At 35.7% G+C, this 22,591-nt stretch overlaps 2 protein-coding genes and 1 non-coding gene across 3 annotated transcripts; 1 reads left to right on the top strand and 2 right to left on the bottom strand.

Annotated features, from left to right (window-relative positions):
* Positions 1-2,716: 2,716 nt before the first annotated feature.
* Positions 2,717-2,824, bottom strand: LOC130958241 (small nucleolar RNA R71). The gene has a single exon (XR_009077373.1). It is a non-coding gene; the product is annotated as a small nucleolar RNA R71 (small nucleolar RNA).
* A 13,315-nt stretch (positions 2,825-16,139) lies between these two features.
* LOC130954706 (UDP-glucuronate:xylan alpha-glucuronosyltransferase 1-like) lies at positions 16,140-19,574 on the top strand. Its single transcript, XM_057881465.1, has 5 exons — positions 16,140-16,241; positions 16,499-16,605; positions 17,436-17,645; positions 17,724-18,340; positions 18,414-19,574. Exons 2-5 carry the CDS (start codon positions 16,541-16,543, stop codon positions 19,442-19,444), a joined length of 1,923 nt encoding a protein of 640 aa, XP_057737448.1. The 5' UTR covers positions 16,140-16,241; positions 16,499-16,540; the 3' UTR covers positions 19,445-19,574.
* Positions 19,575-19,860: 286 nt separating this feature from the next.
* On the bottom strand, positions 19,861-22,408 carry LOC130954833 (probable pectinesterase/pectinesterase inhibitor 51). Its single transcript, XM_057881606.1, has 2 exons — positions 21,146-22,408; positions 19,861-20,940 (listed from the first exon to the last, which is right to left on the bottom strand). The coding sequence occupies exons 1-2, from the start codon at positions 22,152-22,154 to the stop codon at positions 20,255-20,257; spliced, it is 1,695 nt and encodes a 564-aa protein (XP_057737589.1). The 5' UTR covers positions 22,155-22,408; the 3' UTR covers positions 19,861-20,254.
* Between the last annotated feature and the right edge of the window lie 183 nt (positions 22,409-22,591).

Consider the following 22,591-nt stretch of genomic DNA (forward strand, 5'->3'; position numbering starts at 1 on the left):
CCATTCTTGAGAATCCGGAAAGTCTAAACCTTGTCTGTGGTATTCCGAGTAGGATTCGGGGATTGAATGATTGTGACGAGCTTCAAACTCGCGATTGTTGGGCGTAGTGACAGACACAAAAGAATCAATGGATTCTATTTCGACATGATCGAGAACCGACAGATGATTAGTCGTGCTGTGACAAGAGCACTTGGACCATTTTCATTAAGAGGATGGGAAGTAACCATTGACAACGGTGATGCCCTACATACAGCTTGCCATGGAAAGGAGTATGAAGGATTGGATGAAAGTAGTAGGAAAGCAGAGATTCAACAGGGACAAAGCATCTCCATACACTTATCTGAAATTCCCATCAATGATTTACATAAGTATCTCTATCTTTATTTTATGCTTTATTTATTATTATTTTCGAAAACCATTATAACTATTTGAATCCGCCTAACTGAGATTTACAAGATGACCATAGCTTGCTTCATACCAACAATCTCCGTGGGATCGACCCTTACTCACGTAAGGTATTACTTGGACGACACAATGCACTTGCTGGTTAATTGTGCGAAGTTGTGACAAAGTGTGATTCACATTTGAGAGCACTACCAAGTTTTTGGCGCCATTGTTGATGATCACAATTTCGTGCACCAAGTTTTTGGCGTCGTTGCCGGAGATTGTTCGAGTTTGGACAACTGACGGTTCATCTTGTTGCTCAGATTAGGTAATTTTCTTTTCAAAAAGTTTTCAAAAATTTTTCAAAAAAATTTTTTCTTTATTTTCGTTTTTCTAAAAATAAATTTTCAAAAAATCCAAAAAAAATAATAAAATCATAAAAACCAAAAATATTGTGTTTCTTATTTGAGTCTAGAGTCAAATTTTAAGTTGGTGTCAATTGCATGTTTTTAAAATTTATGCATTCTTTTTTCGAAAAATTCATGCATGTGTTCTTCATGATCTTCAAGTTGTTCTTGGTAAGTCTTCTTGTTTGATCTTCATATTTTCTTGTTTTGTGTGTTTTGTTGTTTTTCATATGCATTTTTGCATTCATAGTGTCTAAACATGAAAAATTTCTAAGTTTGGTGTCTTGCATGTTTTTCTTTTCTTGAAAATTTTTCAAAAATAAGTCTTGATGTTCATCTTGATCTTCAAAGTGTTCTTGGTGTTCATCTTGATATTCATAGTGTTCTTGCATGTTTTCTTTGTTTTGATCTTAATTTTTCATGTTGTGAGTCATTTTTGTGTTTTTCTCTCTCCTCATTAAAAATTCAAAATTCAAAAAAATATCTTTTCCTTATTTTACTCATAATTTTCAAAAATTTGAGTTGACTTAGTCAAAAATTTTTAAAACTTAGCTATTTCTTATAAGTCAAGTCAAATTTTCAATTTTAAAATTTCTATCTTTTCAAAACATTTTCAAAAATAAAATCTTTTTCATTTTTCTTTTATGATTTTCAAAAATTTAAAATTATTTTTCAAATTCTTTTTCTTATCTTTATTTCATGATCTTCAAAAACTTTGCTAACAATTAATGTGATTGATTCAAAAATTTGAAGTTTGTTACTTTCTTGTTAAGAAAGGTTCAATCTTTAAATTCTAGAATCATATCTTTTAGTTTCTTGTTAGTCAAGTAATCAATTCTAATTTTAAAAATCAAATCTTTTTCCAAAATATATTTTTCAATCATATCTTTTCAAAATATTTTTTTTAAAATCATATCTTTTTCAAAATCAATTTCAAAATCTTTTCTAACTTATTATCTTTTCAAAATTGATTTTCAAATCTTTTTCAACTAACTAATTAACCTTTTGTTTATTTCTTATCTTTTTCAAAACCACCTAACTAATTTTATCTCTCTAATTTTCGAAAATTTCCTCCCTCTTTTTCAAAATTCTTTTAATTAACTAATTGTTTCAAATTTTAATTTTGATTTAATTTCTTCTTTTAATTTTCGAAAATCACTAACTGTTTTTCAAAAACAATTTTGAATTTCTACCTCTCTCATCTTCTTTTATTTATTTATTTAATTACTAACACTCTTCTCTTCATCTTAAAATTCGAACCCTCTCTTCCTCTCTGAGTTCGAATTTTCCTCTTTTCCTTCTTCTATTCTTTTATTCTTCTACTAACATAAAGAAATCTCTCTACTGTGGTAAAGAAGATTCCTATTATTATTTTCTGTTCCCTTCTTTTTCATATGAGCAGGAGCAAGGACAAGAATATTCTTGTTGAAGCAGATCCTGAACCTGAAAGGACTCTGAAGAAGAAACTAAGAGAAGCTAAATTACAACAATCCAGAGACAACCTTACAGAAATTTTCGAAAAGGAAGAGGAGATGGTAGCCGAAAATAATAATTCAAGGAGAATGCTTGGTGATTATACTACACCTACTTCCAAGTTTGATGGAAGAAGCATCTCAATCCCTGCCATTGGAGCAAACAATTTTGAGCTGAAGCCTCAACTAATTGCTCTAATACAACAAAACTACAAGTTTCATGGACTTTCATCAGAAGATTCCTATCAGTTTTTAACTGAGTTCTTGCAGATCTGTGAGACTGTTAAGGCTAATGGAGTAGATCCTGAAGTCTACAGGCTCATGCTTTTCCCTTTTGCTGTAAGAGACAGAGCTAGAACATGGTTGGACTCACAACCTAAAGATAGCATGGACTCTTGGGATAAGCTGGTCACGGCCTTCTTGGCTAAGTTCTTTTCTCCTCAAAAGCTGAGCAAGCTTAGAGTGGATATTTAGACCTTCAAACAAAAAGATGGTAAATCTCTCTATGAAGCTTGGGAAAGATACAAGCAGATGACCAAAAGGTGTCCTTTTGACATGCTTTCAGAGTGGACCATTTTGGATATATTCTATTATGGTCTATCTGAGTTCTCTAAGATATTACTGGACCATTTTGCAAGTGGATCCATTCACCTAAAGAAAACGCCTGCAGAAGCTCAAGAACTCATTGACATGGTTGGAAATAACCAATTCATGTACACTTCTGAGAGGAATTCTGTGAGTAATGGGATGCCTCAGAGGAAGGGAGTTCTTGAAATTGATGCTCTGAATGCCATATTGGCTCAGAACAAAATGTTGACTCAGCAAGTCAACATGATTTCTCAAAGTTTGAATAAATGACAAAATGTGTCCAACAGTACTAAAGAGGCATCTTCTGAAGAAGAAGCTTATGATCCTGAGAACCCTGCAATGGCAGAGGTAAATTACATGGGTGAACCCTATGGGAACACCTATGATTCTTCATGGAGAAATCATCCAAACTTCTCATGGAAGGATCAACAAAAGCCCCAATAAGGCTTTAATAATGGTGAAAGAAACAGGCTTAGCAATAGCAAGCCTTTCCCATCATCTTCTCAGCAACAGACAGAGAATTCTGAGCAGAGCTCCTCTAGCTTAGCAAACATAGTCTCTGATCTGTCTAAGGCCACTTTAAGTTTCATGAGTGAAATAAGGTCATCCATCAGAAATTTGGAGGCACAAGTGGGCCAGCTGAGTAAGAAAATCACTGAAACTCCTCCTAGTACTCTCCCAAGCAATACTGAAGAGAATCCAAAAAGAGAGTGCAAGGCCATTGACATAATCAAATTGGCCGAACCTAGAGAGGAAGGGGAGGACATGAATCCCAATGAGGAAGACCTCATGGGACGTCTCCTAGACAAGAAGGAGTTCCCTATTGAGGACCTAAAGGAATCTGAGGCTCATATAGAGACCATAGAGATTCCATTAAACCTCCTTCTGCCATTCATGAGCTCTGAAAAATATTCCTCCTCTGAAGAGGAGGAATATGTAACTGGAGAGCAAGTTACTCAATATCTAGGAGCTATCATGAATCTGAATGCCAAGTTGTTTGGTAATGAGACTTGGGAAGATGCACCTCCCTTGCTCATTAGTGAACTAGATAGATGGGTTCAGCAAACTTTACCTCAAAAGAAACAAGATCCTGGTAAATTCTTAATACCCTGTACCATGGGCACCATAACCTTTGAGAAGGCTCTGTGTGACCTGGGGTCAGGTATAAATCTTATGCCTCTCTCTATAATAGAGAAACTGGGAATCTTTGAGGTACAAACTGTCACTTTCTCATTAGAGATGGCAGACAAGTCAATAAGACAAGCTTATGGAATGGTAGAGGACGTGCTAGTGAAGGTTAAAGGCCTTTACATCCCTGCTGATTTCATAATCTTAGACACTAGGAAGGAAGATGATAAATGCATCATCCTTGGAAGACCTTTCCTAGCCACAGCAGGAGCTGTGATTGATGTTAACAGAGGAGAATTAGTCCTTCAATTGAATGAGGACTACCTTGTGTTTAAGGCCCAAGGGTATCCCTCTGTAAACATGAAAAAGAGGCACGATAAGCTTCTCTTAATACAGAGTCAAACAAAGCCCCCACAATCAAACTCTAAGTTTGGTGTTGGGAGGCCACAACCAAACTCTAAGTTTGGTGTTGAACCCCCACATTCAAACTCTAAGTTTGGTGTTGGGAGGTCCCAACAATGCTCTGAACATATGTGAAGCTCCAAGAGAGCTCACTGTCAAGCTATTGACATTAAAGAAGCGCTTATTGGGAGGCAACCCAATTTTTATTTATCTATATTTTTATTGTTCTTTTATGTTTTATTAGGTTCATGATCATGTGGAGTCACAAAACAAATACTAAAATTAAAAACAGAATAAAAAATAGCAGAAGAAACAGCACACCCTGGAGGAAGACCTTACTGGCGTTTAAACGCCAGTAAGGAGCATCTGGCTGGCGTTCAATGCCAGAACTGAGCATGAATCTGGCGTTGAACACCAAAAATAAGCGGCAGTCTGGCGTTTAAACACCAGGATTACATCCTGAGGAGAGCTGGTGTTAAACGCCAGAAACAAGCATGGAACTGGCGTTCAACGCCAGAAACAAGCTGCAGACTGGCGTTGAACGCCCAAAACAAGCATAGAGCTGGCATTTAATGCCAGAAACAAGCATCAATCTGGCGTTAAATGCCAGGATTGCATGCAGAGGGTATTTTACATGCCTAATTGGTGCAGGAATGATAAATCCTTGACACCTCAGGATCTGTGGACCCCACAAGATCACCTCATGATCTGTGGACCCCACAGGATCCCCACCTACCTCAACTCACCTTCTCTCTTCTTCACACAATCCAATAACACTCTTCCCCAAAAACCCTTCACCAATCACCTCAATCTCTCTTCCCCACCACCTCTTCACCACTCACATCCATCCACTCTTCCCCAAAAACCCCACCTACCTTCAAATTCAAAATCTCTTTCCCACCCAAACCCACCCTATATGGCCGAACCAAACCCCTCTCCCTCTATTATATAAATCCCTCCATCCTTCTTCATTCTCACACAACACAACCCTCTCTTCTCCCCCTTGGCCGAATACACATCTCTCCCCCCTCCTTCATATTTTCTTCTTCTTCTTCTATTCTTTCTTCTTTTGCTCGAGGGTGAGCAACATTCTAAGTTTGGTGTGGTAAAAGCATAGCTTTTTGTTTTTCCATAACCATTTATGGAACCTAAGGCCGGAGAAACCTCTAAAAAAGGGAAAGGGAAGACAAAAGCTTCCACCTCCGAGTCATAGGAGATGGAGAGATTCATCTCAAAGGTCCATCAAGACCACTTCTATGAAGTTGTGGCCAAGAAGAAGCTGATCCCTGAGGTCCCTTTCATGCTCAAGAAAAATGAGTATCCGGAGATCCGACATGAGATCCAAAGAAGAGGTTGGGAAGTTCTGACCAACCCCATTCAATAAGTCAGAATATTAATGGTTCAAGAGTTCTATGCTAATGCATGGATCACTAGGAACCATGATCAAAGTATAAACCCGAATCCAAAGAATTATCTTACAATGGTTCGAGGGAAATGCTTAGATTTCATTCTGGAAAATATAGGTTGGCGTTCAACTTGCCTATAATGCAAGAAAATGCACACCCCTACACTAGAAGGGTCAACTTTGATCAAAGGTTGGACCAAGTCCTTATGGACATATGTATTGAAGAAGTTCAATGGAAAAGAGACTCTAAAGGCAAGCTGGTTCAATTGAGAAGACTGGACCTTAAGCTTGTGGCTAGAGGATGGTTGGAATTCATCCAACGCTCCATCATCCCCACTAGCAACCGATGTGGATCGGGCCATCATGATCCATAGCATCATGATTGGAGAGGAAGTAGAAGTTCATGAAGTTATCTCTCTAGAACTCTACAAAGTAGTCGAAAAGCCCTCCACCTTAGCAAGGCTTGCTTTTTCTCATCTTATTTGCCATCTATGCTACTCAGCTGGAGTTGTCATAGAAGGAGACATCCTCATTGAAGAGGACAAGCCCATCACTAAGAAAAGGATGGAGCAAACAAGAGAGGCCATCCATGGATCTCAAGAGACGCATGAGAAAGCTCATCATTAAGAAATCCCTGAGATGCCTCAAGGGATGCACTTTTCTCCAAACAACTATTGGGAACAACTCAACACTTCTCTAGAAGACTTGAGTTATAACATGGACCAATTAAGGGTGGAGCACCAAGAGTATTCCATCATTCTCCATGAGATTAGAGAAGATCAAAGAGCTATGAGGGAGGAGCAACAAAGGCAAGGAAGAGACATAGAGGAGCTCAATGACGCCATTGGTCCTTCAAGAAGAAGACGCCACCAGCACTAAGGTGGACTCATTCCTTGTTCTTATTTCTCTGTTTTTCATTTTTTTTTGCTATATGTTTGTCTATGTTTGTGTCTTTACTACATGATCATTAGTATTTAGCAACTATGTCTTAAGGCTATGAATAATTCCATAAATCATTCACCTTTTTTAAATGAAAAAATGTTTTAATACAAAAGAACAAGAAGTACATGAGTTTCAAATTCATCCTTGAATTTAGTTTAATTATATTGATGTGGTGACAATACTTTTCGTTCTCTGAGTGAATACTTGAACAGTGCATATTTTTTGATCTTGTTGTTTATGAATGTTAAAATTGTTGGCTCTTGAAAGAATGATGAACAAGAGAAATGTTATTGATGATCTGAAAAATCATAAAATTGATTCTTGAAGCAAGAAAAAGCAGTGAAAAAGAAGAAGCTTGCAAAAAAAAATGGCAAAAAAATATAGAGAAAGAGAAAGAAAAAGCAAGCAGAAAAAGCTAATAGCCCTTAAAACCAAAAGGCAAGGGTAAAAAGGATCCAAGGCTTTAAGCATCAATGGATAGGAGGGCCCAAGGAAATAAAATCCAGGCCTAAGTGGCTAAATCAAGCTGTCCCTAAACCATGTGCTTGTGGCATGCAGGTCCAAGTGAAAAGCTTGAGACTGAGTGGTTAAAGTCGTGATCCAAAGCAAAAAGAGTGTGCTTAAGAGCTCTGGACACCTTTAACTGGGGACTTTAGCAAAGCTGAGTCACAATCTGAAAAGGTTCACCCAGTCATGTGTCTGTGGCATTTATGTATCCGGTGGTAATACTGGAAAACAAAGTGCTTAGGGCCACGGCCAAGACTCAAAAAAGTAGCTGTGTTCAAGAATCAACATACTTAACTAAGAGAATCAATTAACACTATCTGAACTCTGAGTTCCTATAGAAGCCAATCATTCTGAACTTCAAAGGAAAAAGTGAGATGCCAAAACTATTCAGAAGCAAAAAGCTATAAGTCCCGCTCATCTAATTAGAACTAATATTCATTGATAATTTTGGATTTATAGTATATTCTCTTCTTTTTATCCTATTTGATTTTCAGTTGCTTGGGGACAAGCAACAATTTAAGTTTAGTATTGTGATGAGCGGATAATTTATACGCTTTTTGGCATTGTTTTTAGGTAGTTTTTAGTAGGATCTAGCTACTTTTAGGGATATTTTTATTAGTTTTTATGCAAAATTCACATTTCTAGACTTTACTATGAGTTTGTATGTTTTTCTGTGATTTCAAGTATTTTCTGGCTGAAATTGAGGGACCTGAGCAAAAATCTGATTCAGGCTGACAAAGGACTGCTGATGTTGTTGGTTTCTGACCTCCCTGCACTCGAAATAGATTTTCTGGAGCTACAGAACTCCAAATGGTGCGATCTCAACTGCTTTGGAAAGTAGACATCCAGGGCTTTTCATCAATATATAATGGTCTATACTTTGTTAGAGCTTAGACGACGCAAACTGGTGTTCAACGCCAGTTCCATGCTGCATTCTGGAGTAAAACGCCAGAAACACGTCACAAACCAGAGTTAAATGCCAAGAGAAGCCTCTGCACGTGTAAAGCTCAAGCTCAGCCCAAGCACACACCAAAGTGGGCCCGGAAGTGGATTTCTGTATCAGTTACTTATCTCTGTAACCCTAGTAGCTAGTTTTAGTATAAATAGAACTTTTTACTATTGTATGTCTTGTCTTTTGATTGATCTTTAATCAGTGTATGCGATTTTAGACCTTCATGGGGGCTGGCTATTCGGCCATGCCTAGACCATCACTTATGTATTTTCAACGGTGGAGTTTCTACACACCATAGATTAAGGGTGTGGAGCTCTGCTGTTCCTCGAGTATTAATGCAATTACTACTATTTTCTATTCAATTCATGCTTATTCTTATTCTAAGATATTCGCTGCACTTCAACATGATGAATGTGATGATCCGTGACACTCATCATCATTCTCACCTATGAACGCGTGACTGACAACCACTTCCGTTCTACCTTAGAACGAGAGTGTATCTCTTGGATTCCTTAACCAGGATCTTCGTGGTATAAGCTAGAACCCTTTGGCGGCCATTCTTGAGAATCCGGAAAGTCTAAACCTTGTCTGTGGTATTCCGAGTAGGATTCGGGGATTGAATGATTGTGACGAGCTTCAAACTCGCGATTGTTGGGCGTAGTGACAGACGCAAAAGAATCAATGGATTCTATTTCGACATGATCGAGAACCGACAGATGATTAGTCGTGCTGTGACAAGAGCACTTGGACCATTTTCATTAAGAGGATGGGAAGTAACCATTGACAACGGTGATGCCCTACATACAGCTTGCCATGGAAAGGAGTATGAAGGATTGGATGAAAGCAGTAGGAAAGCAGAGATTCAACAGGGACAAAGCATCTCCATACACTTATCTGAAATTTCCATCAATGATTTACATAAGTATCTCTATCTTTATTTTATGCTTTATTTATCTTTATATTCGAAAACCATTACAACCATTTGGATTCACCTAACTGAGATTTACAAGATAACCATAGCTTGCTTCATACCAACAATCTCCGTGGGATCGACCCTTACTCACGTAAGGTTTATTACTTGGACGACCCAGTGCACTTGCTGGTTAGTTGTGCGAAGTTGTGACAAAGTGTGATTCACGTTTGAGAGTGCTACCAAGTTTTTAGCGCCATTGTTGATGATCACAATTTCGTGCACCAAAGCCCATTAGTAAAATTATTATTCTAAATAAGCATCTTAACATAAATTGTTAAAACTTACATCGTTGAATCTCATGTCATCAAATTGTCGCCTAAACTGCGCCATAGACCTTCGTGTATATCTTGTAAACCGGCACCAATGACTCCACCTAAATAAGATTAGAATGATTGCAATAAGAACAACAACAACGACGACAACAACAATAATAATAATAACGATAAACAATACCGTCGCACAAGTGAAACACCAACATCAATGAGCTTATTGCGGGGAATAGGCGCCAGGAACGCATATGCTCCCACGCCCAAACAAAAAGTAGAATGAGTGGCTCATCCATCTCTTTACAGTATCGTGATACACGACACAACGATCTGTATAGATGTGTCAGACTGGATGTTCCCCAAATGTATAGTGGAATCCGGTGAAAATCTCGAAGTAGAGGCAAAAACTTTGAGTTCAAAGAAGTGGTAGACATATCTAGAATCACAACCGTACTGAACACGTAGAAAATGTGAGCCTGAACGTACCGCTCAATAGACTCCTGCGTGTCACACGGTTCGGTGTCTCGGCACCGCCAAATCCATGCGAGATTTACCTTACCCAAGACGTGATCGTCCGGACCGGGCTGACTTAAACAAGCAAAGTAGTTCTCCACCAAAAACTGGTGATTGCTTTCCATTCTACGTGTAACGGGCTCCCCGTTAACCAGGAGACCAAGTATATGTGTCACGTCTTCCAGTGTCATAGTCACTTCGCCGATTGAAAGGTGAAACGTATGGATTTTCGGCCTCCATCGTTCCTCCAAGACACTCAGCAGTGAAAACAGCCTCTCATTTTATCTCGTTAAAAGTCTCTGACGAATCAAAATTTCTAGGGAACAAATTCTTAATCACCTGAAAAAAAAAAATAATAATTATTAACATTACTTCATAACTATAATTAGTGTTAACAATAAGATTAATAAAAATATTAATTTCTTAATAACCAACAACAACAATAACTATCACAATAATAATAATTTTTTAATATTAACAGATAATAATATATTCAAAAATAATAATAAGAATATAATAATGATATAATAATAACAATAACAATAATGTTCATAGCTCATAATAAATAGTATTATAAAAAATTATTATTGTTACATAAACCTTATTAAAAAATTTAATAATATACTAATCATAACATTAATTATTTATATAGCTATACCGCAAAAAACTAACAACAACAACAATAATAATAATAACAAAAACAACGTTAATAATAATAATAATAATAATAATAATAATAATAATAATAATAATAATAATAATAATAATAATAATAATAATAATAATAAGTTTTTAGACACTTAATCATAATAATAATTACTCAAATCCAATAATAATAATAATAATAATAATAATAATAATAATAATAAAATTTTTAGTTAAAATACAAATAAATAAAATACAAATATATATATTTATTCATCAGAAAATTAAAAAAATACTTACTCATTAAAGATGATCCAGATATTCAATAATGTGTTCTTGAGGTAATGTAAAATTACGAACAATTTTTTTCTAATAATTTTACTACTCACTCACTTAAATTGCTCCTTTTTTTAATTTCTACTATTTTTTTCCCTCTTTTTTTGCAACCCTAAACCTCAAAAACCCTCCCTCCCTTGTAACACAAACCCTCACTCACTTAAAATAAACTCTTACAGCTAAAATTCTCAAAAAATCACAAACTCTCTCGTTGTGCAAAATTTTACTTGCGTTTTGTTTTTTAAAGACTCGTTCGACCATTTTCTCGAATACGTGTTGAACATGCAGTGTCTTTCCAACCAATCACAATCTCTGTTTTATGCCTGCAATTTGCCAAGCACAATCTGTATTTTGAGTAGTCTAAGGTGATCAAATGACTGGTCATTGTACATGCAGGCATATATGACACGTTTTGATTACTGCTCTTCTCATACTAAACGCAGCTTATGTTTTACAGTTATTTTTTTTTATACAAAACGTAACCTACATTTTATAGGTTTTTGCATATTTCAGATCCACATAAATGAATAATAACTCATGTACTAATATTATTGAATAACACTCTCCTTTACTCCATTTTTAAATTAATTTCTGCCAATAATGCTTCTTAGTAGATAGAAAAATAAAAAGAAACTCGCATTATTCAAACACTATTTCTAGTGGAACAGGTGGACTTGGTTTTCAAAAGTGGTCCTGGGCGGGTGCGTGCGTTACTCACTGATGATCACTTTTTTACATATGTCCAAAAAAAAAAAAGCTTTAAACTTAGCAAACAATTGAAAACAAGTATGGTACTTATGGAAGCTAGCCAATATTGGAAAGCAAATGGATAAAACTTAGAAAGGAGAAATCTTTGTTTCTTCGCTATATTCGTGAAACTTGCAATTTCTTCATGGATTGAGAACCTTTACCATTGATCACTTGCTTTGCTTCCAATGCAGTATACGCACTGTCTCACGTCTCCATCCATATGTGTATCTGATCCTTCCATTTTCTTAGTTTGTCCCGTTAAAAATTTTGGTATATTATATTCATGGAAAATATACTCTTATTGTATTTATCGTTGAAACAAGTATGAACCACATAACTAATAAATTGGGTTGTATCTTATCAGATAAATTATTACATGCATGATGAATATATAATACCCCATCCATTCTATCCATTCATAGAGTCGTACTTTAATCAAAAGTAGTCTGTCTTATATATATTTCATGATTTTATAAGTACAATATAATTCTATAATGAATTGGTGAAATGAGAGTTAGTTGACACAAGACATCTTATATTTCTTGTTTTATCGATCTTTTCAAAAGTTAAAACATTTTGTTATATGGAAAAGTATATGGAACTAAGAGGTGATCAACCAAAAATTAAACAACTTAATTATTTATAATGATTTTAATTAATTTTATTTATTCATATATTAAAATATTTGTTATTAATTAGTTTTAATGCCAAATTCAAGTGTGAAGAGATACGTTGAGATGTTCTTATCTAGAATCACGGTGAAATTTCTACGGAACCTACTTCCTCTCCACGGCTGCAGTAAATCATTTAAAAAATATATAAAAGAACATCTATTTAGTATAAAAAAAAAACATTCTAATACTTAGTAGAAGAAACATCCTAATGCCTAGCATAAGTACCATTTACGTAAAAATTTTAGATTTATCTAAAGGCATTTAGCTGATTCTTAGCTTATAAAGAGTTGTTTCCTTAATATTATTGTTGTTATATTATTACATTCAAGTTCATCTACTTATTGTTAATTATTGAGTAAATATTTTTTTTGGCCCTTACTATTTATTCAAAAAACAAAACAGACATTTATAATCTAAAACTTTTATTCGGTCTTTAATAGTTAAAATAATTAGTTTAAGCAATTCCTGATAAATTAGATCATCGTTTACAAGAATTACTTAGATCAATTATTTAAATGATTAAAATCTTATTAGAAATTTTTGAATTATACAGAACTGCTTTATGTTTTTCAAACAAATAATCAAAAATCGAAAAAAATATTTACTTTTAATTATTTGTTCTTCTATACGTAAACAACCAACATCTAATTTTAGGTTTTTGAATATCATTCTTGGTAATGTACACAAAATAAATATGAAGAAAAATGTTATATTTTTTACTTTTATATATATATATATATATATATATATTATTTTTAGTAAAAGATTAATAAAAAAAGAAAAAACAAAAATTTTATCTTTTATATCATAAAAAATATAAAAATAAATATAGTACAATAATTATAACAAAAAATAAATCTTATTAAAAACATAATAAATTTGACGGGAAAAAGCCGAACTTATTTATGCTTTATTTATTGTTAAAAAAAATATAAGTAAACAATAAAAATATTAAATAATATAAATAATAAATATATTAAATATTTATTTTATTAAGTATATAAATAATTATTTTAATATTAAAATTTAAATAATTAATTTTAAAATATAATATATTTTTATTTAATTAATAATTATTTATGTTATTTAAAATAGTGATTGTTATTGATAATCCTATCCCTTTGTTAGAATTCTTGTTGGCCATTGTGTATCAGTCAATTATTACTATATTATATGTAACGAATCGTAAATGTAAATGCATTGGGTTGGCAGGCATACGTAACGATGGGTGCAAGGCTTCCATTGGCAATTTGTTATAGCCTCTCCTCCAATCATTACCATACAAATCTATTCAGTTATAACACTGCCACCTGTTCAGCCTAGTTCACTTATATATAGGGTTTGATTTTACTAAAAATGATTGTGGGCGGTGCCACTAATAATAATGTTTAAACTTTGCATTAGTCATATTAAACTGTTTACTAGATAGTGGAATTTCATCCTAACCCCAATGCTAATTCCTCCGCCGCATGTCTTAACTTAAGTGCAAAGACTAGAGAAGAGAATGGTAAGTAGACAAGGGAACAAGGGTGGTTAGTTATATATTACAGTAATGCTTTTAATCTTTTGGATAATTAGCTAACTTTTCCAATTTAAAATACTGCATGCACACTAAAAATCAATTACAGTATTGTGTATTTATATATAAATATATATTATTTAATTTATTTTTAAAATATATTTTATATTTTAATATGTATTATATTTTTATTAATGACTAATTTTATGATTAATTTTTAATGTACACTTAGTATGTATATTTTTAATCGTTGCATTCTTGACTAATTTTAAAAGTGTTAAGACCATACAGGGTTTGGTGAAATAGTCCGTGAAAGGACACTTAAACCAATGTCATCAATTAATTTGAAGTGTGATTATTGATTATAATCATGCTATTATAACTTATAATAACAACAATGGAAACACATGGAACATAATTAAAAAAAAAAAAAGATAGTGCCATGTGTTGTTGTCTGTGGTAGCTAATTAGGTGTTTGACGTTGCCACACAAATTTCTTCAAATGGAGATGAACTTCATTGCTAGCCATTAAATATGAAGGCAAAAGATTATAATAATGATAGGAATGTTTACCTACAATCCATGATTCATGAAATTAATCAACAGAGTCAGACATTTTTCTAATAGTTTAGGTAACATATATATTCTTAAAATAGATTACCAATTAATTTTTTATAAAAGATATATAAATTTAAATTTCTAAAATTTTTACTATATTTTTATTAAGACAAAAAATTTAAAAATTTCTACTAATATTTTTAACACTTGTCTAGTAATGCACACATTGACTATCTAATAAAATAATGATTCAGGGTAAGGTACCTATGTAAAGTCCTATAGGCTAGGATATATAGGATCAAATAAAAGTAAAAAGTTTTCACAATTCAAAGGGAATGATTTGTAGATTCTGGTAAAAACACGAATAATTAAGTTTTCCTGTTTGGCAAGTGATATATATAGGATGGGACAAGTGGTCACCTTTACTCTAAATCCAATAAACAATTGTTTTCATTAACCTAATCTCCAGCAAGAAGCAACAACGCTCGCTAAAACGACAATCTTTTTTTTTTTAGGTTCTAATATATCTGATGTGCTTTTAAATAACATAACAAAATTTGATTTAATGGTGGACCAAATTAAATGATGGCCAAAAGCACAAGTTGATGGTTCAAGATAGCGGTGAATGCATGTAATAATTAAAACCTACTTCCTATTTTATCTTCCTCTTGGCATAATAGGAACCTTTAATGTTAGATTATTGCTATTTGCTTTTGGTGAAAAATTATTGTGAGTTTTATTGCTCCAAGTTTGATTTGCAATTTGTACTTGAAATCACTTAAAAGATATTAGAAGCCACAACGCCATGATGTACACTTTTTCTAAGTATTGACTCCATTGCCATTAATTAATCAATCATGTATTTTTTTTTTTTTTTTGGTGTCTATCAATCAAGTACTATACATATATCAAACTAATTTATATTGTTTCTAATAAAATTTAGACATTTAAATAAGATATATTTATGAGCATTAGTGCAGATAATAAATATACCGTAATGCTACATGGTCAAATTATTTTAGTAATTAAATTTAACTAAGTCTAATAATTTATTAGCACAATAAAAATTAATTAAAAAAAAGAAGGCAAAAAATTAGTTGAATTTGATTATAGAAATAATTTGTTCTTTATTATTATTTTTTATAAATATATATTTTTTAAGTTATCTAAGGGTTGAGTTAATATATTTATACTAAATAAATATTTGATAGTAGCATAGAAAATTTTGACTTCACATTTTTATGAACATATTAATTCTAAATATTTACCGTATATACTAATTTCCATTCACTTAATAGATATTATATATACACATGGAAGATATTAAACTTTATTCTTTTAGAATAGAGAGTAAATATCCCATAAAAAAATGAAAGTTAACATTTTTGAATATACTAATTAACCTTCACTGTTATAAGAATAATGGGGGCATGTCTTGTATATGTATATGATGGTGCCTTTGCCCTTTTGAACTACACTTATGAGTTGTTTCCGTCATAAAAGAGTAGAAGTGTAAAGCGAAATGGTATTTACTCATCCTCCAATAAGAAAACTGAAATATTATAATATATATGAAAGAAGGAGAAAATATATAGGAATAGTGAAGGAAAAGGAAGAGAGATGAGGTAGAGAGAGTTGGTGAGCACCAAATAGAACTAGAATGAAACTGAAAGACAAAGAAATGATTATTCTGAAACAAGTTACTTTCACTTATATCTCATCACTCTCTATATTGGCTTCAAACTCCCCCCACAACTCCATCTCCTCAAGATCAAGATCAAGATTCTCTCTCTCTCTCTCTCTAACCTCCAAACTTAAAGGTTTGTGTGTTAATTAGTTCCCTCTTTGTATGCTTCATCACACAACAACAACATCATTTATGTGTTTCAAGTTTATTAAATTTAGACAGTGTACTATGTTGTAGTAGTCATTGCGTTTCTCGTATTCTTACACTAATTTTTCACTCACATTGATGTAATAACAAATCATGTACACCAAAAGATGGTTCTATGGGAACTTATCTTATTTGATTTTCAGCAATTTGATTGATCCGTTTTCTTGTTATCAATTGAAATAGATCAGATGTTGGTTGCATGCAACTGTAGCTGAAACTGAATGAATGAGAGGAACAATGGGAAATTCTCCTCATGCTGTTGAACCTCGACACCGTTTGCCTACAACCATGTGAGTTTAACCAACATTCTTCATCGCATTTTCTTTTTCCTAAGGATCATATAATAATATTCACAAATTATTTGCTAAGGATGAATCAGGTTCTTGTTCAATTCTCAGATCTAGCTGTTAACATTATTTTTTCCATGCATGCAAATACTATATAAGATTTTTAGTAGTATTCCATAGTGTTGTAAAATCCTTTTCAAACGGCAGAGGGACCTACGCGTAGAGTTAGCTTTTTTTGTGTCATTCATCTCTCACTCTTCATATCTTCAAGAAAATAAATGATGATGACATTTTATCACATTATTTACAATATAATCCAATAAGGAACCAGAATTCTAATTCTCTCTCTCTCTCTCTCTCTATATATATATATATATAGCCAAGTGGCCCAATACCTTTCTACGGTGGTTGCAACTTACATTGGATTTTAGTCTTGTCCAATTTATAGTACAAGAGAGACATATATCATTATTGATTAAAACTAACTCTATGATTTCATTTCCGTGTCAAACTTTCTCATCAATCAATAATCAAATTCTTTACAATCTGTCCACGAAAAATAGAAGTGCAGTAATTAATTGTTTTTCTCTCCATATATGCTCTTCATTGTGTATGAAACGAGACCATATTCCACCAAAAAATATATTGCTTTTATTGATGTAAAATTGATCATGGGCAGTTAGTACTTTGATGAATCGATCCAAAATGAATTCGTGATTTTTTTGGTAACAATGCAATATCGAATAGAATACACATTTTGAAATCTTAGAAGCTGCGAAAGAATATAGTAATTAACTCGGTGTGAATAATATAGCAATTATTATGTGGTACAGTGAAGATTTATACAAACGAAGATTGCCAAAAAATAACAAAGCAAAAGAGGTAGAGAAACCATTCCATTTAACTGTACAAGATAGGAGCTCAAGATGCAAGTTCTCATTCTTAAAACTTCTGTTATTGGTAACCATTTGTGGAACTTTTGTAACACTCCTCTACTCTCCAGAGGTCTACAATACCACCCATTTAACAACCTCTGGCTCTGTGTAAGTCTTCAAATTCAAATGCAACATCTAATTTCGTTTAATCTTCCAGTAAATGGATGACTAATTTTTTGTGTACAGGTGGTTATGGGGTGGGTCGGATCCTAGATATATCGCGAATGTAGATACTCGTTTGAGTGATATTGTGAAAATCACCAAGAAATTAACAGGGAAAGATAAAGTTCAGGGCATTGGGCTTGTGAATTTCAACAAGACAGAGATAAGTGGTTTTGAGAATCTTAATCCTGATGCCACACATGTTGAATTGAACTTGGAGTATGCTGCAAGAAATGTGACATGGGAGAGCCTATACCCCGAATGGATCGATGAGGAAGAAGAGGAGGAAGTTCCCGTTTGCCCCTCTCTGCCAAGTCTGAGGTCTCCCGGCATACGACTTAATCTCATCGCCGTCAAGCTTCCTTGCCGGAAAGGTGTTGGCAAGAATTGGTCTAGAGATGTTGCTCGTTTGCATCTTCAGCTCGCCGCGGCTCGCCTTGCAGCCTCTTTTAAAGGAAACTACACTGTGCATGTTCTCTTTGTTACCGATTGCTTCCCAATGCCGAATCTGTTTACCTGCAAAGAACTTGTTGGACGCGAAGGAAATGCATGGTTATACAGACCAAACTTGAGTGTTTTGAGACAAAAGGTTCAACTTCCTGTAGGATCCTGTGAACTCACAATTCCTATGAGGGGCAAAGGTCAGTTGTATTCTATACCAAATACTAAGTGATTTGGAGTTTGATGTTTTTAACGTGATTGTGTTGGAAACAGAGTTGGTTTACAATGGAAATGCTGAGAGAGAAGCGTACGCAACAATTCTGCATTCAGCACATGTTTATGTGTGTGGAGCAATCGCGGCGGCACAAAGCATCCGCATGGCCGGATCAAGTCGAGACCTTGTTATACTTGTTGATGAGACAATAAGTGGATATCACAGAAGTGGTTTGGAAGCAGCAGGGTGGAAAGTCAGGACAATAAAGAGGATCAGAAACCCCAAAGCCGAAAAGGATGCTTACAATGAATGGAACTACAGCAAGTTCCGCTTATGGCAACTAACAGATTATGACAAGATAATATTCATAGATGCAGATTTGCTCATACTAAGAAACATAGATTTCCTCTTTGGCATGCCGGAAATCACTGCTACTGGAAACAATGCCACGCTTTTCAACTCTGGAGTCATGCTGGTTGAGCCATCAAATTGCACATTCCAGCTCCTAATGGATCACATAAACGAGATTGAATCTTACAATGGAGGAGACCAGGGATACCTGAATGAGATATTCACATGGTGGCATAGGATTCCAAGACACATGAACTTCTTGAAGCATTTCTGGATCGGCGACGAAGAAGAGAAGAAAAAAATGAAAACCTTGTTGTTTGGTGCCGAGCCTCCAATCCTCTATGTTCTTCACTACCTAGGCTTGAAGCCTTGGTTATGCTTCCGCGACTATGATTGCAACTGGAACTTTGACATATTCCATGAGTTTGCGAGCGACGTTGCGCACGCCAAGTGGTGGAAGGTGCATGATGCAATGCCTGAGGTTCTGCAACAATTCTGTTTGCTGCCATCAAAGCAAAAGGCGCAGTTAGAATGGGATCGGAGACAAGCCGAGACAGCAAACTACACAGATGGTCACTGGAGACTCAAAATTAAAGATCCTCGGTTGATGAAATGTATCGATAACTTGTGCCATTGGAAGAGCATGTTGAGGCACTGGGGAGAGACAAATTGGACTGATGATGAGTCTTACCATCCAACACCACCTGCCATTACTACATCATCTCTTTCTGCTTTGTAACTTACTTGATTTGACTCCTTCTCTTAGTAGTGTTAGGAGACAAAAAGGGATCAAGCAAATTTTGTTTCCTCCAGTTTTAGAGGAATTGAGCTGAATAAATCAAAATACAATTCTTGTGCTGTTAAACACACTTTATTGTTTCAACTTTTAACCAATACCGTATGGTTATAAGTTTCTTAAGCAAGTGAATATGAATACAGAGATAGGTAATCAACCCCACCCACCATTTCGGACCCTATTTATTTAAGTAAGCCAGCAGAGGGGCACGTGAATCAATTAATTTATAGCATGTGAATTGCTATTTTTGATACAAATATACATGTTCAAAATCCAAATGACTTGTTGGTTATCCTTCCTTATTATCTTTTATTTGTTACATTATTGGACGGAAAGCTTTGTGGAATCTACTAATCAATTTAGTTGGCTCGATCATATGATTTCTTGCAAAAAAAGAACCATCATGTAAAAAGAATATAGATAGATCTCATTATTCTTGGAACCTCTCCAAATGGCTTCTGAAATCATATTGTATTGGTAATTACAAAGGGGATGTAAACAAAAAACAAAAATGCCATGTAAACACCAATTACCAACCACCAAATCAGTCACTATGTATTTGTATATAAATACATGAGTGGTTTAATTTATTTTTAGTATATAGTTTGTATTTAAATGTATATTCTACACTGATAGTGGATTTTGGTGCATACCTAACATGATTGAACAAAAAAAATGCAAAATTTTTTCCCCATTACGATCAATGCCTCCTCCTCTCCCTTGCTCTATCATCCCTCTCCTAAGATGAGCTAATCACAGAGATGACGGAATCCAATGAGTTCCTTGAATGAAATTCTGAGCTGAGTAAGTATCCACATGCTCACTGGGGATCCTGCTGCTCCATGGAACTCTTTTAGCCAAATTCGAACCAGGTCCTGAGTTCTCGAATTCTCCATAGTATAGCGTCAACAGCGCAAAGTCCCCGCTCCAAGGCATCCAACCCTCCGGTGCAATCAGGGCTTCCAAGGTTGAATTAATGAATACTGTCCTAGCATACTCCTTCCATGGCCTACCTAGATAGTTCTTGTGTGCTTGAGGCTTGCTGTGATACAATGCCATATATTCCTCAGTGCCATTAAACGAGCAATTCCAGAAAACAAAGCCGGTCGACTGACCAGGGTCCGTCCTGCCCTGTGCCGTGATGGCATTGGTCTCTCCCTTCTCCGGATCGACTATCCTCGGCTTGACCAGGATTTCGCAGTCTTGGAAGATTGACGCCGAGTTTCCGAAGATGAAATCCACATTGCCAATGATCCGGCAATTTTTGTAAAACTGGCGCAGGGTTTGAGCATAGAGTGTGTCTTGGTTGCCAATGAACTCACAATTCTCAATGACGGAAAGATCACTGTCCGATCGGAAGGCCACCGCCTGGTGCGCGTCAGCACCAGCCGTGTTCTGGATGGTGAGATCCTTGGCCATGAATCCATCCCCAAGAACCCCTGCCAAAACAACAATTTGCCAAGCCATTGACAATAATTCATGCTCAAATTTCAGAGTTTTAATCATCATGCAAAGATTGTGTAAGTGACTTATAAGATAAATTAGTAACGATACAAATACATAAATGAATCTTTGTATGAGATATAAGATATTTTGATACAAATTAAACACAAAAAAAAAGAAAAGAAAAGAAAAAGAACTCACCGACGGTGGCTGAGTGATAGGTTGACATTCCAGGCATAAGCCCAACGCTGCGGGAACCGGTGATGATGGTTTTGCCCATTCCATCGCCCAAGAACACCACATTCTTCTTCTTCGGCGGAACCCTGACCTTCTCTTCATATACCCCTTCCTTTATGTAAATCACGAACATCCGTTCTCCGACCTTAAGGTTATCCGGCGCCGCGTGAACCGCCTCCTGCACCGTCCTGTAACAACCATCCCCGTTCTTGCAAACGGTAGCGTCTGGCGTCAATTTCGACGGCACTCCTAATTTATATGCCGATCCGAACCCACCCGAAGCGACCGGTGGCTCCCAGAAGCCGTTACGCTCCGTTAACGGCGGCCTCCATGAAGCGGTGTCGTTGCCGAAGAGGTCGTAGGATGCGACCATGCTGAGGGCGTTGCTGGTGATGTAGGTAAGGGAATCTACAAAAACCATCGCCTCCGCGACGGAGAGGGTGTCGTTGGCATACTTGAGGCTGGACCAGCAACCGTACTGGTAGGCCAAGGAGGCGCTGAGCCATGCGCGGGCGTCTTTTGTGGCATTCCGGGGGACGGCGTCGGCGGCGAGGAAAGTGCGGCGGCGGGAGTAGCGGAGGATCTGAATGCAGGTCTTGGCCGCGGTGGCACGGGTGCGGTTGCTGGCGATGGAGTCCTCGTAGAGGGAGGAGATCATGGTGATGGCATCGTGGAGTTTGGTGTAGGAAGAATTAATGGCGGATTGGACGAGCTCGACTGGGGTTGGGTCAGGGTTTGTTTGGGTCACGGAACTGAGCGTGGTGTGGCATATGAGAGGGAAGCGCGTGGCCTTGCATGCTTGAAGGACAGGGAGGGAAGGGGTAAGTTGGGCGTTGGAGGATGAAAGAAAGAGGGAGAGGAAGATGCAGAGCGAGAGGGAGAGGAGGGAAGCCATGGAGAGGATGAGAATGGTGGATCTCGTTATTGGGAACAAGAAGCTCAATATCACGGGTTTATGAGGTTTTCTCTTCATCCTCAACTTGGGTTGATTTTTAGGAGGTTTTATTTTAGGGTGCTATAATTAATTAGCCCATCTGGTGCTGTCGTTAAAAATAATCAATGTGCTGTTGCATTCCAAATTTGGATCCGCCATTATTTGTTCTTATTCTTCCTCTTCTGTTTCTGCTGCTTCTGCTACTTAATTACTGTGTCCCGTGTTACTGTTGGAGAGTAGAAACTCAGTGTGTTTGACCGTCCATGTGGACTTGGCGTTGGCGGGCTCCCTATTCTGCTATTCAACACAAATGGCAACGAAAGGATAAGATTATAGACCGGATCTGAATTTAGATTTGCCATCTCATACGGTAACTAAATATAACGACCCCAGATTCCACCTTAAAGTTTCACCACTTTCTCGCGGCTAAAATATTTTAATATGGAACATTTTTTAGAGTTATGCCTCAAGATTGG

The sequence above is a fragment of the Arachis stenosperma genome, chromosome 10, assembly GCF_014773155.1.
Source record: "Arachis stenosperma cultivar V10309 chromosome 10, arast.V10309.gnm1.PFL2, whole genome shotgun sequence".
In the NCBI taxonomy this organism is placed as follows: Eukaryota; Viridiplantae; Streptophyta; class Magnoliopsida; order Fabales; family Fabaceae; genus Arachis; species Arachis stenosperma.

Coding starts and splice junctions, on each gene's coding strand:
- LOC130954706 (XM_057881465.1), top strand. CDS start 16,541: ATGAGAGGAACAATGGGAAATTCTCCTCATGCTGTTGAACCTCGACAC. Junction 17,646..17,723: donor TTAACAACCTCTGGCTCTGT/GTAAGTCTTCAA, acceptor TTTTGTGTACAG/GTGGTTATGGGGTGGGTCGG. Junction 18,341..18,413: donor AATTCCTATGAGGGGCAAAG/GTCAGTTGTATT, acceptor TGTTGGAAACAG/AGTTGGTTTACAATGGAAAT.
- LOC130954833 (XM_057881606.1), bottom strand. CDS start 22,154: ATGAAGAGAAAACCTCATAAACCCGTGATATTGAGCTTCTTGTTCCCA. Junction 20,941..21,145: donor CTATCACTCAGCCACCGTCG/GTGAGTTCTTTT, acceptor TTGTTTTGGCAG/GGGTTCTTGGGGATGGATTC.